At 47.9% G+C, this 13,476-nt stretch overlaps 1 protein-coding gene across 2 annotated transcripts in view; it reads right to left on the bottom strand.

Moving 5' to 3' along the window:
- The window catches only part of USP46 (ubiquitin specific peptidase 46), a 61,600-nt gene extending 48,656 nt beyond the window's left edge, over positions 1 to 12,944 (bottom strand). The window contains exon 1 of one of the 2 annotated variants that reach the window (XM_058722606.1): positions 12,754 to 12,944. In XM_058722606.1, coding sequence (XP_058578589.1) covers positions 12,754 to 12,789 — 36 coding nt within the window. In that variant the 5' untranslated portion in view covers positions 12,790 to 12,944. Of the gene's footprint in view, positions 1 to 10,209; positions 10,487 to 12,753 lie in introns of those variants that run through there. The other variant, XM_058722607.1, reaches the window with a different exon arrangement.
- Between the last annotated feature and the right edge of the window lie 532 nt (positions 12,945 to 13,476).

Raw genomic sequence — 13,476 nt, 5'->3', positions numbered from 1 at the left:
TGTGAAACATAAAATATAGAATTCTGTGCTCTCTTCTCTCATCCCCAAACAGGGCTGCAATGGAAAAAAAGAAACGACAGGAGTTCTTTACAGCAATATTACCCAAAGTGTTGATAGTGCCATGAGCTAAGTTCAGAAAGTAAAAACAGATATAATGAATGGATAGAGTAATTCTGTATCTGTCAAGTTAATCATAAAAAATAGGGGTTTTGAGGGCACCTGGGTGGCTCAGTCAGTTAAGTGTCCGACTTCGGCTCAGGTCATGATCTCACGGTTCGTGAATTCGAGCCCTGCATTGGGCTCTGGGCTGACAGCTCAGAGCCTGAAGCCTGCTTCAGATTCTGTATCTCCCTCTCTCTCTGCTCCTCCCCTACTCGTGCTCTGTCTCTCAAAAATAAATAAACATTAAAAAAAATAGGGGTTTGTGTGCTTATGTATCTTTGAAATTTTTAACTCTGTTTTGCTAATAATTCTTTTTTATTGTATTTTATAAAAATATCAGTCTGCCACAGACTGAAAATAAAAATAAAACTGGTCCTTCTCTACAGACTTCGAAAGTAATTGCCAACAACAAAACAGTTAAATGAAACTGAGCTGGTTTTCTTGAACGTGTGAATAGCTGCTCAAGCTCACTTCTAACAAGAGAGACGCAAACTAAAAATATACTAAGACTCCATTTTTCCCCTGACTGGCAAGGATCAAAAGGTTTCTGGATAGCACACTGCTTTGGCAAGGCTGTGGGTAACGAGAGTCGCACATATTGCTGGTGGAGGGCAATTTGGCAGAATCCGTCAAAGTTACAAATGCAAATCCATTTCTGAGAAGTAAGCCGACAGCTATAGTCCCACACATGTAAAATGATTTATGGACATAAGGATATACGTTCCCTATAGCCTTGTTTGTAAAAACCAAAGGGTGGAAAACTGCCTTTATGCCCATTAGTGCTTAAGTGAATCCAATACATTCAAGCAACTGAATACTCTGTAGCCATTAAAAAAGAATGAGGATGCTCTTCACTTACTACTAGCACAGACCCACCTTCAAGGCATAAAAGCAAGGGGTAGATCAGGATAGATCAGTATATGCCGGAGGCACTACCTGTGTTTTTAAAAACTATGAGAGAAATATAGAGGCGCCTGGGTGGCTCAGTCGGTTGGCTGACCGCCCGACTCTTGATTTCGGCTCAGGTCATGAACTCCAGGTCGTGGGGCTGAGCCCCGCATCAGCTCCGCGCTCAGCACAGTCAGTCCCCTTGGGATTCTCTCTCTTCCTCTCTGTCCCTCCCCTGCCCCTTCTCTCTCTCTCTTCTCTAAATAAATAAACATTTTTTAAAAAACAAAAATACTCTCTCTCTCTGACCCTCCCCCGTTCATGCTCTGTCTCAAAAATAAATAAAAGTTAAAAAAAAATTAAAAACAAAAAGGGGGGGGGGCCTGGGTCACTCATGCGGTTAAGCGTCCGACTTCAGCTCGGGTCATGATCTCACGGTCCAAGAGTTCGAGCCCCATGTCGGGCTCTGTTCTGACAGCTCAGAGCCTGGAGCCTGCTTCAGATTCTGTGTCTCCCTCTCTCTCTGACCCTCCCCCATTCATGCTCTCGCTCGGTCTCAAAAATAAATAAACACTGAAAAAAATTTTTTAAATAAAAATAAAAACTATGAGAGAAATATAAACATATTCGTTTGTATATGCATAGGATACGTCTGAATGGAAGCAGAAGAAACTGCAAATATTAATCAGGCCAGTTATATCAACTGGGTGCTGGCTATATTTTCAAGATATATCCTTTTGTACAATTTGAAATTTCTACCATAGGAACTCATATTACCTTTTTAAAAACTTAAAAAAAATTTTTTTTTAAAAAAGAAACTGAGCTCAGTTACTTATGTATTTCTCAGGTAGGAACACCTAACTGCAGATGCCAGGTAGTACAAGAGGGTATGTTAGACACTTATTAGGTGATGAAAAGTCTTTGACTAGATGACGCGCTCTCATTATCAGGAAAGGGAAAAACATTGTATCCTGACCGATGATTACAAAAGTTTTGCCTGCACTGTGCCTCCCCAGGACCTTTCAGTGGGAAATCACAGCTTCTTCCTCCTTTTGTCCCCTCCCGGCTTTCCCCACAAGTCCAGTCTCTGACTGGAAGCCGTGCTAGATTGCAGTGTGCAAACCCAAAGAGGTCTAAGTCACCTGCCCATGTTAGGAAAGCTACAAAGTGGCAGGATCAAGACTGGAAACTGAGACCTCAGATCCCAAGGCAATCTCCACTCCATCCTTTGGACTGCAGTGCTAGTGGGAAAAACAGGGGCACTAGAAGGCAAGAGTAGTAAAATGGTCAGGCTCTGGGCTAAGCACCAGACATTAATGAGTCCATTTCAGCCCCACAATACCACAGGGAGGGAAGTTCTCTTGCCAACATTATGGGTGACAAGCAGAGTCTCTGAAAGGGGAGCATTGGCAACTCTCACACTCAACTACCAACAGTGTGGAAACCCCAACCAGATCTACTCCACTTGTTAACCTGCCCCCCAAGGAAGCTCGCCAACCTGTAACCTACAAACCACTGTAACAGTATTCCTCCAGAGGCGCCTGGCTGGCTCAGTCGGTAGGGCATGGGACTCTTGATCTTGGGGTCATAAGTTGGAGACCCACATTGGGCATGGCGATTACTTAAAAAACAAACAAACAAACAACAACAACAAAACCACAAGTGTTCCTCCAATAGTCGGTTATTTGAACCACCATAAAGAACCTCTTATCTGAGCCAATGCCTCCCAAACTAGGAACCATGAATCCCAGTGGGAGGTTAGATAATCTTAGGTGGCACAACTATGAACACTTTTAACTCTAGCAATTATGCATTTTTTATTGAGGTATAATCGACATACAGCATTAAATTAGTTTCAGGTGTACAACATAATGATCTGATATTTGTATCTATAGCGATTATGTTTCTGATATGCATTACAAAAGCATATAACTAGCTCACCAAACCCATTACTTCACAGATGTCTTAGCACAGAATGAGACCAAATTAAAAGAAGTTGGACAGATTCAAGGAAAACTACTACTAAATTCAAGTGGTTCAAAGATACAGTGAAGGGGTGCCCAGGTGGCTCAATTGGTAAGCGTCTGTCTTCAGCTCTGGTCATGATCTCGCAGTTCGTGAGTTCAAGCCCCGCGTCAGGCTCTGTGCTGACAGCTCAGAACCTGGAGCCTGCTTTGGATTCTGTGTCTCCCTCTCTCTCTGCCCCTCCCCACCACCTCTCTCGCTCTCTCTTTCTCTCTCAAAAATAAATAAACATAGGGGCGCCTGGGTGGCGCAGTCGGTTAAGCGTCCGACTTCAGCCAGGTCACGATCTCGCGGTCTGTGAGTTCGAGCCCCGCGTCAGGCTCTGGGCTGATGGCTCGGAGCCTGGAGCCTGTTTCCGATTCTGTGTCTCCTTCTCTCTCTGCCCCTCCCCCGTTCATGCTCTGTCTCTCTCTGTCCCAAAAATAAATAAAAAACGTTGAAAAAAAATTTTAAATAAATAAATAAATAAATAAATAAACATAAAAAAAAAAGATACAGTGAAGACTGGGAATAAAAACAAAAAAAACTGCAGCATACAATACACATTAGCTCTGAATGTCCCTTTTATTTTATTTGTATTTGCCCTCCTCTCTCTACACCACACTGCCTCTTCTCAGGTGGATGAGGCAGTATATCCAATAAATAAAGCACCCTGAAATGCTGCACTTAAATGACAGTGTCCTTCGGTGGCTTAACCTTGGGTTGACCACAAGGCCTGGTTTGCCCTGAATAGCTTTGATTACACCTACAGTAAATCAATTAATACCTAATAGCTATTTAGAGCATCCCCCTCTCACTGTAAGAAGTGTCTGACTTGGGGAAATAAACTAGAGAGCCTCCCTACTGTCCTATCACCTGCTACAGTGCAGAGCTGAGTGGGAGAGAGTTCTGGGCCTCTCTCTAGTCCCGTTCCTCTCCTTACCACAAACCAGTGAAGAGGGAACCCCACATCCCAGCACCGCAGTCAGAACCACACAAGGTGAATTTTGCCTCTGCTCTTTGCCTGACCTCCTTCCCCCAACTCCACTCCTCCCAAAATGCCCACTAAACGTAGACAGCAGGTCAAATGAGAGCAGAATTCCATCAAACCAGTGATTCTCAGACGTCAGTGTGTTATCCTTTGTGGTTTTCAGTGTATCTATAAACTACCTGAACTTATCAGCTGCTTTCCCTAAAGCCGTTCAACTTCTTTTAACAACAGCTTTGTGCTTTGGGTAACCTGAGGGAAAAACATTAATTCCCTAAAAGAACAAGAATAATTATGAAAAGTAGAATGTGTGAGGGCATCGCAGTTCACAAAATGCTTCCACAGGCAGCAAGATCTTCTATGATTCTTCCCCAGAATGCTGTGAGAAAGGTACTTTATCACCTGCCTTTTTGTGTTATCAAGAGATGAGGAAACAGGCTTTGAAATTTACCAAGCAGGATTCCGAATCCCAAACTCCTCACTTTAGAAAAAAAAAAAAAAATTTTTTTTTTTTTTCTTTTTTTCCCTGGGGACTTGCTGTTCTATGTGTGCTTCCCAAACCAGGACAATCTGGCCACACTAGAAATGCAAAATCTAGGCCCCACTAGAGGCCTCCTGAATCAGAATCTGCATTTTAACAAGCTCACCAGCGAATTCCGGTGGAGGACGGAATCCGAAATCCGAGGAGCACTACCTCCCTCCAAGGCAATTCTCCCATTCTCCCAGGCTCCAGCTCTTCATTCGATCAGCCAGGAATCATTGGTTGAGCCTCTGGCACGTATGTGCCAGGCACTGCGCTGAATGCCCGTGAAGAAGATAACCTTGAGGAGCCGCCAATCTAACACCCTGGTGTCTAAGCTTGGGATGTTCCTCAGAATCAGCGGTGGCACTTAAAAAACTCGCGGGTGATTAAAACCCACCGCGGACCTACCTACACCTCTGTACAGACACAAACTCTGAGACTAGGGCCCCAGAAGCTACACATCCAAAAAGCTCCATTTCATGCAACCACCTTGGGGAGCAATCTGGCGACACCTAGTAAAGCCCCGGATGGGCACACTCCGAGAGCAGCACTTTCCTTTCGAGGCCTACATCCTGGAGAAATGAAGGCACGTGTGCAAAGAAGACAGGCGTGAGCACGTTCACGGCAGCACTGTTTCCAGAGAAATACACCGCCTTTCTAAAAGAACTTCCAAAAGCAACTGGGTAAACAGGAAAACTCTGTAAGTCCAGCCTCGCTGTCATTCTCACCGGAAGAGTACCCAGACGCCAAAGCCAATTTCAATGAAACGAAGCATGAACCACATAACTTGAACTGGGAGGCCTGGCCCGCCCGACGACGTATCACGAATTTACTCTCAACACTCAACGTATCTTCTCCCTTCTAGTCTGTAGTCTCGTCGCTGCAAGTCTTCAGCCCCTTTCTATCACTCCGTCAACCTGTATCTTCCACTCCACCCGTACCGTTCTCAACTTGTTCTCTGGTCTCCCCACTTTCCCCCTGCATCCTCCCTTTCCCTATTTTCAGACAAAACCAATGCAATCCTGACTTTCAAGCCCTGGAAAACTGCCCCGGAGTCGCTGGATGAAAAACAACCCAGCACAATAAACACACGAAAAGATGTCCAGCCTCATTAGTAAACAGGAAAGTGCACATTTTAAACCACAAAGATCCCACTTCAGACTGGCAAAACATCAAGTCTGACAATGTCGGGTGTTTGAAAGCACGTGCAGCCGCTGGCGCTCCCCAGCGCTGCTGGTTGGAATGCAAATCGGCACGACTGCTTTGGAGAGCAACCAGGCAATATATTAAGAGTTGAAGATGCCCATTTCCTTTGACCCAGCAATCTCTCTTCTACGTATATGCCACAGAGAAAGTTCAAACATATGCACGGGAGACAAGTTCAAAATGTCACGACAAACACAGAAAAGTGTAAAGCCAAGTGCTTATCAACAATAAAGTGAGTATATTGTAGCATACGCATGGAGAGCAGTTAATAACCTAGAATCACGTAGACTTTGATGGATGAATCTCGAAATCAGAGTTTATTTTTTTTTTGTTGTTTTGTTTTTAATGTTTATTTATTTTTGAGAGAAAGAGCACGAGTTAGGGAAGGGCAGAGAGAGAGGGAGACACAGAATCTGAAGCAGGCTCCAGGCTCTGCTCTGTCAGCACGGAGCCCGACACGGGGCTTGAACTCACAAACCGCGAGATCACGACCTGAGCAGAACTCGGACGCTTAACTGACTGAGCCACCCAGGCGCCCCTCGAAATCAGAGTTTAAAACAAAAGCAATCTCACTATCAGGGAGCATGTTTAAAACATGAGGAAGTGACACTACATGTGGTTGATGAACATACACGTATCTAGTAAAAGTATACAAACGGGGGATAAACACCAAATGCAGAATAGCGGTCACCATCTGGAGCAGGGGGGAGTGAAATGAGGAAGGGTTCGCCTGTATTTATATTTTATTTCTTCACTGGGTGCTGGATGGAAACACACGGGCATTCACTCTAGTATTCTCCGTATTTTTCTGTGTGCCTGAAATTTACCACCCAGGTAAGCACCCAGAAAAAGAGTCCCAAGTCTGAACAACTTTAAAGCATTTTCAGGCTCTGCAAGTGGCATGAAAACTGGACGGGCGGGAGAAGAATGGACCGACAGGTGAAACGTGAAGCTTTGGGAACCAACAAGGTTTCCATCCACACGCTCTTAAAAATATCCAGCACAAATAACCATTCTTAAAACTGTAGTAACTAACATCTCATGTAGAGGACTTATGACATACCCAAAATTCTTGGCAACAATTTCCGAACACAAACATTCCAAAAAGCCTTTAATGCCAGGTTTGATTGTTGATACAGAATTTATTTGTCTCAAAAAAGTATCTGCTTGTTCATGTTGGAGTGGCTTTTTCTCTTAAAAGATCAGCAAGGGGGCGCCTGGGTGGCGCAGTCGGTTAAGCGTCCGACTTCAGCCAGGTCACGATCTCGCGGTCCGTGAGTTCGAGCCCCGCGTCAGGCTCTGGGCTAATGGCTCGGAGCCTGGAGCCTGTTTCCGATTCTGTGTCTCCCTCTCTCTCTGCCCCTCCCCCGTTCATGCTCTGTCTCTCTCTGTCCCAAAAATAAAAATAAAAAAACGTTGAAAAAAAAAAAATTTAAAAAAAAAAGATCAGCAAGGCCTTTCAAACCCTTAGATTAGCATTGGTTTCACCACAATTGCAATTTAATTTGCATTAAAATATTTGGTCCAGAGCACTAACTAGACTAAAATACACCAAACTCTTCCAGTCTGTTTGCTTTGGGCTAGCTCCATGAGAAGGCTAGAGATAAAACCACCCAGAGACACCTTTTGATGATACCACAGAATTGAACACGATTATAAAGCCTGAAGTCATTCAAACAAGCTGGGGAAAAAAGGAAACATGTGACTATAGATTTCTCTTAATTGCTAAGAGAATCAAAATTGAAAAATATTTTCAATTACAACCCCAAATACCCAAATTCCACATTAGTTAAAAAATAAATAGGTTTGGAGGCGGCTGGGTGGCTTAGTCAGTTATGCGACCGACTCTTGATTTCGGCTCAGGTTATGATCTCGAGTTTGCGGGTTCAGGCCCCACGTTGGGCTCTGTGCTGATAGCACAGAGCCTGCTTGAGATTCTCTCTCTCTCCCCCACCCCCTTCCTGCCCCTCTCCCACTCATGTTCTCTCTTTCAAAATAAACATTAAAAGAAAAAACAGGTTTTATTCTGTGGGTGAACTGGAACACAAAGTTGATATTTAGAAAATAATATTATAATCTATAACGCTAACTAAATATTGGCATTCAAGTTTGTTTTCATATAGGAATCCAAGAAAAAACAGAGAAAAATCTATAGGCCTAATTGTCAGGTACTGATCCAACACAAACATCTACATACTAGACCAAGAGGCCAGAAGATGAGAATTTTTTTTAAACCTCAGCCCACCCCACCCCACCCCACCCCAGGCTGCAATTTCTTTTTTTTAATTTTTTTTTTTTTTTAATATTTTTTATTTATTTTTGGGACAGAGAGAGACAGAGCATGAACGGGGGAGGGGCAGAGAGAGAGGGAGACACAGAATCGGAAACAGGCTCCAGGCTCCGAGCCATCGGCCCAGAGCCTGACGCGGGGCTCGAACTCACGGACCGCGAGATCGTGACCTGGCTGAAGTCGGACGCTTAACCGACTGCGCCACCCAGGCGCCCCCAGGCTGCAATTTCTAAACTCTGACCACTATCGGAGTAGACCTTCACACATGACTTTAAAGACCCCTAGCTGATACATTAAACTGAGTCTCCAATTCTCTTTGGGAAGGGGAAACGACAGTAACAGTACTAGAGGAAGAGATAAGTTATGTCTTCTCCCATATTATAAGATGTACATACTTTTTGAATAGTTTAAAAAATTTTTTCCAACTAGTCTCAAAATACTGCCTCAGGCAATTGACTTAGCAAGATAAAATGATCTTTATAAAATTCTCTAGCTTTGTTCCAAATTGCTACTCAATTTACTTTCCCTTCATAACAAGGTGACTTCATTTATTTAAAACAATTCAAATATGGCACTCACTATGGTGTCCAATAATATCCTGGGACTGTTCAATGAATACAAAAATGCTAATATGTGGTAAATTCCACACAGTTTTAAATAAGCTGGTTCGGTCCTCAAATGGTTGCTAACCAATTAGGAGATGGAGATTTTTTATAAAGACTCTAAGAAATACCGTTCACTGAGAAGCTTTGGACAACCCCAAAAAGTGTATGAGTTTTACAAGGTGAGAAAGACTAAGGTCCCAAGAAATACAACTTGTCCAAAGGCACCCTTAGACTCATGCCTAAAAAAAAAGAGACAGCCATGGAACAGATGCCAGGTCTAAGCTACGCTACTATAAAATAAAAAATAACCCAACTTTGGTCAAATGCAAATTACGTTAAAGAAACATCCTGCTGTGTTCATCAGCCTTTTCTTTGTATTGCTTCTGAGATTCTGTTCAACGTTCATCTGTGCAGATACCACACCGTATGCAAATTGTTTCATCTTTACCAATGTTATGCCCACAAAATACGAAATTGCTGAGCTCTGTGGGGATAGGGACTCCCCTCATTCATGAAGCACCAACACATAGCTTATGCCAACCCAAACATAGCAGGTCCTCAACAAATGGCTGCTTATGTGAACGAAACTGTAGTCTATTTGACACACAGCATTTTCTCTATGGTACATCTTAGAGCGCTCCCAACAAATGAAGATTCAATGATTCAGACCAATTTGCATCGGTACAAGTCCTATTTCTAGAGGGCACATTTGGTTTCTCCTAACAAATGCTTCCTCTTTAGAAAAATTTCTCAAGCTCTTCAAACTGAAAACAGGAAAAAAACAAAAAAAAAACAAACCCACACCAAACCTTTCCATTCGTAGAGCCATAAAAATACACAGGAAGTTAAATCCATTGATCTGGATAAAAATCAGAGGATTATCAACGAGGGACATTTCCTCATGCTTGGCAGCAGCTAGTACATTTTCAAAATTACAACACACCAGCCAAACAAGCTTTACGCTCTCTGAACCAGATGCGCGGTGTGGCGAAGCTGACACAATCAAGCTGATCAAGAATCACTACGGCAGGAGTTCACATGGAAGTAAAAGGAAAACAAATAGGAACTAGCATGAAACTTGCAAGAGACAATAAAATTTCAGCAGGCAAGGAGACAGGCAGAGGGGTGCGGATATTCTCCAGAACGCCTGTATCTAAAACCGGCATGAGAAGTGCGGGGGGAAAGAGAAGGTGATCATTTCTCAATCACATAAAGGATTTGCTCCAAGTTTAGTTTCTGCTCTGTTGGGTCCTTTCTTGTCTGGTAGAGGAAACAAATCTACTTTTCAGTGCTAGGTTTTGGCTTGTTCAAGTCTTACCTGGATGGATGGTATCTTTCTAGATACCATCAACACCCTTTCTAGACACATCAGCCTGTTTAAAATATGCCAAACGACCTGCTTAAAAAAAAAAAATGAAGCTGCCACTTGCTCTTACTACAACTACTCAAACCAGTGAGGACCTAGCCACGTTCGGAGTGGAAAAGACCAGTCAGAGCCCCAGAGAGAAGCTAAATAGTGAAGAGAGATTCAGACAACACCTACCTGGAAACAATTCATAATCGTGAAGAATTTAAAGGGGGATCCGGTGCAAAGGTACGTGCGGCCAGGTGAAAAGACAGCAGCCGCCTCATCAGCAAGCCTTTTCGCGTGGGAAGGAAGACTGGGAGGGACAGGGGTGATCTGAGCAGCCTTTTACAAGGGGCGGGGTAAAGGACTCCCATCCCAACCTTCCCATACAGTCTCTCGGCTTGGTTTGCATAAATGATCCTGGGGCTCGTTTACAGTAGTGGCTGCTTCCACCAGGTCCAAGAACGCATCATCTTCATTGGTCTTTTAAACCATTGGAAGGTGCCATAATAGCGACAAAGAGCTTAATAATAGCAGCTGCCCCTCACTGAGGACTTGCCAGGTACCAGGCCGTGTAGTGCAGGAGCTCATTTAACACAACGCCTGATGAGGTAGGAGCCACTGTCATCCCCTTTTGCTAGATAAGGAAGACAGCAACTCATTCAAGGACAAAAAACGGGTACATGTTAGAGCCAGGACTTGCACTCGCTCAAGACAGTGTCTAAACAGGAGCGGAAAAATCCTTTTTTTAGGAATTACCGGATCCTCATTTCACCCGGGTGATGATGCTAACCCTGATGCCTTTGCACTTATGGTGTCGACTCTCCAGACACAGTACTGGCCTGCACCTCTCACGTCCTCCCTGCAGTCCGCCTCCCTGAGTTTTACTGGAAACTGGTTGTGACATTCCACCCAGGTGTGCCAAGAAGCCCCAGCAGCACGGAGGGGCGGGGGGAGGGAGGAAAGCTGGAGGCTGGCTTCCTCTTGGGACATGTAAGCTCTCAAGTTCCCAGCCTACTTCAATACAGAGAGGTGTCACCACATCCAAGCAGGAGAGGAACGCCACCAAGGGCTGGGACCATGCCTCACTGCCCTGTAAGCCCGAGGCCACATAGCAAGCACGAGAGAGTATTAGAGCTGCTCTGGTTTCACAGTTCCCCTCAGGAGCTGGTCTTCGCAGAGAGAGAAACTGAGAAGAAAGGCATCACCTTTCCACTGCACCAAGCAACGTTAATGCCACTAGACAGGAAGGAGCAGGAGACCCATCTCTGCGTGGAGAAGGAAGGAAAAGGGAGGAAATGGAACGGCTTCAGGGGCCACCCACCACATCTAACTGGTCCTGCGCCAATACCTTTGCAGCTATCACTCTGGGAAGCCCCAGCCTTTGCTCTGCTGGCCAAGGCAGCAGCGACGTCCAACGGTGCTGAAAACCGAAGCCAGGGCCAGTGGGTCCTGAGCTAACAACCCAGGGCTCCATAATGCTCCTTGACCATGTGTTAATCTTGTAGGAGAATGTGGGACAGAAGATTTAAAAAGCTGTGTGACGGGGGCAGGGTAGCCAGATCACCTTACCCCAAGGCTTCTCAATCAAGCCTTCTCAGATTCCCTTTAGGGGCCTGTATTATTAGCTCCAAGGGAGGTTCTCCCCCAACTGGCATTAAAAGAACACATGTTCCAGCTTGGGGGGGGGGGGGGGGGCGGTGAGACGCTTTGATGGAAGGGAAGGGGACCCTGGAGAATGGAAGCAAAGCACAGTCTCTCACCCTGCACAGGAGGGCAATGCTTTATGCCAGGGGTCAAGCTGAGGCTTCGCAAAGCTCTGACAAGTGGGGGGTGCCAGCAGGACGCACCCTGGGCACCCAAAGGGCTGGAGGCTGTTCCCACAGAAACTGAAAAGGTAGGGAGAGCCAAGGGAGAAACCCAAGTTAAAGTGAGCACCACATCATGGACCCAGCCCCACCAGAGCCCAATGGCGTCCCCTTGCTGCCCTGCGCCCCTGCTCACCAGCCTCTACTGGGTCTGGCAGTGCATCTGGCAGGATAACCCTGGAGACCTCCTCCAGGCCCAAAGACCGCCCCACCCTCTGGGCCTCCACGCGTTACCGCCAATAACCTTGACCCTCCTTCACAGGTGGGGAAATTGAGGCATCCACCACAAATTACCGTGCTTTCCCAACCAGGTAGAAGTTCACTTCTGTACCTACAATTCTGCACTTCTTTACAGCTTTATTGCATTTCAAATTTCTCCAGATACAACCGGCTGCCTTTGCAAAGTGAATTTTAAATACAGTTGAAGGAGTGAACTCAAAATGAGATGAGGGCGGTCAGGGAGACCGGCAGGGCTTTATCTACCACAAGGGCAGGATGGGTGCCTGCGATCCGCCCGGCATATCCCCCCAACCCCCAACCCCCCCCCCCCCCCCAGACGCCTCCACCGCAGCCCGAGGGCGGAGGCACGGCGGCGCGGCCGGGCACCCGCGGGCGAGCTCCCGGGTCCCCGGGCTGGGAGGGGGGCGGGGGATCGGGCCCCTCCCCCGCGGCCGCCCCGGGGGCTGCGGCCCGCCCGCCGAGAGCAGGGGCCGGGAACTTCTGGCCGCGCCGCACGGACCCCGGCGCGCCCCCCCCCGCCCCCGCCCCCGCCCCCACCCCCGCGCCCCGCGGGTGTGTGGCTCGGGCTTCCCTTTCTTCGCCTCGTCGCGCCTCGGGCGCGACCCCCGAGGCGGCGGTGGCCGCCACTCACCATATTACAGATGGAGGCGATGTTTCGGACAGTCATTAGTCTAAAGGTTGCAGCGATCCCGCACCGCCATCTTTATAAGGTGAAAACAGGACTGTCCATGGTGGAGCGCTCGCGGGGAGGCCGGGCGGCGGGGCGGCGGCGGCTGCAGGGAGGCGGCCTGGGGTCCGGCTAGCAGTTTGGCTGGGAGAGGGAGGCCGGGAGGGAGGAGGAGGAGGAGGAGGAGGGGGAGGAGGAGGAGGAGGCGGGGAGGGCGGGGAAGGCGGGGAGGCGGGAGGGAGAGCGGAGGGGCGGGGAGTGGCGGAGCGAGGGAGCCTGGGCCGCGGCCGGCGGCGCGGGGAGGAGGGGCGGCCCGAGCGCGCCGCGTGCAGCCCGCGCTCCGAGCGCTCCCGCCGCGCGCCCGGCCCCGGCCCCCGCCGCGCCCGCGCCGCTCCCCCGCCCGCCCGCGCCCCCGGCCACCCGGCCCGGCCTTTCTCGTGGCCTCTTTATTTCCTGCTTCCCCCTCTCTGGGCTGGAGCGCACGGCCAGGCCCTGGCTCGCGTGGCTGCAGCAACCACACCGCGCGGGTCCGCCGGGCTGACTCCGGAGCGGGGGCGGCCGTCCGGGGCCCGCGGGGAACCGGGGACCGCCTTGGGCGCTGGGCGCCTGGAGGGGCCGTACCTCCCGCGGTCCGAGGGCCGGGGAGGCGGGGGCTGCCTAGAGGGCCGGCGGGGACCCGGGGCCGTC

The sequence above is a fragment of the Neofelis nebulosa genome, chromosome 3 (assembly GCF_028018385.1).
Source record: "Neofelis nebulosa isolate mNeoNeb1 chromosome 3, mNeoNeb1.pri, whole genome shotgun sequence".
Lineage (NCBI taxonomy): Eukaryota > Metazoa > Chordata > Mammalia > Carnivora > Felidae > Neofelis > Neofelis nebulosa.
This window is presented reverse-complemented; position numbering and strand designations above follow the sequence as displayed.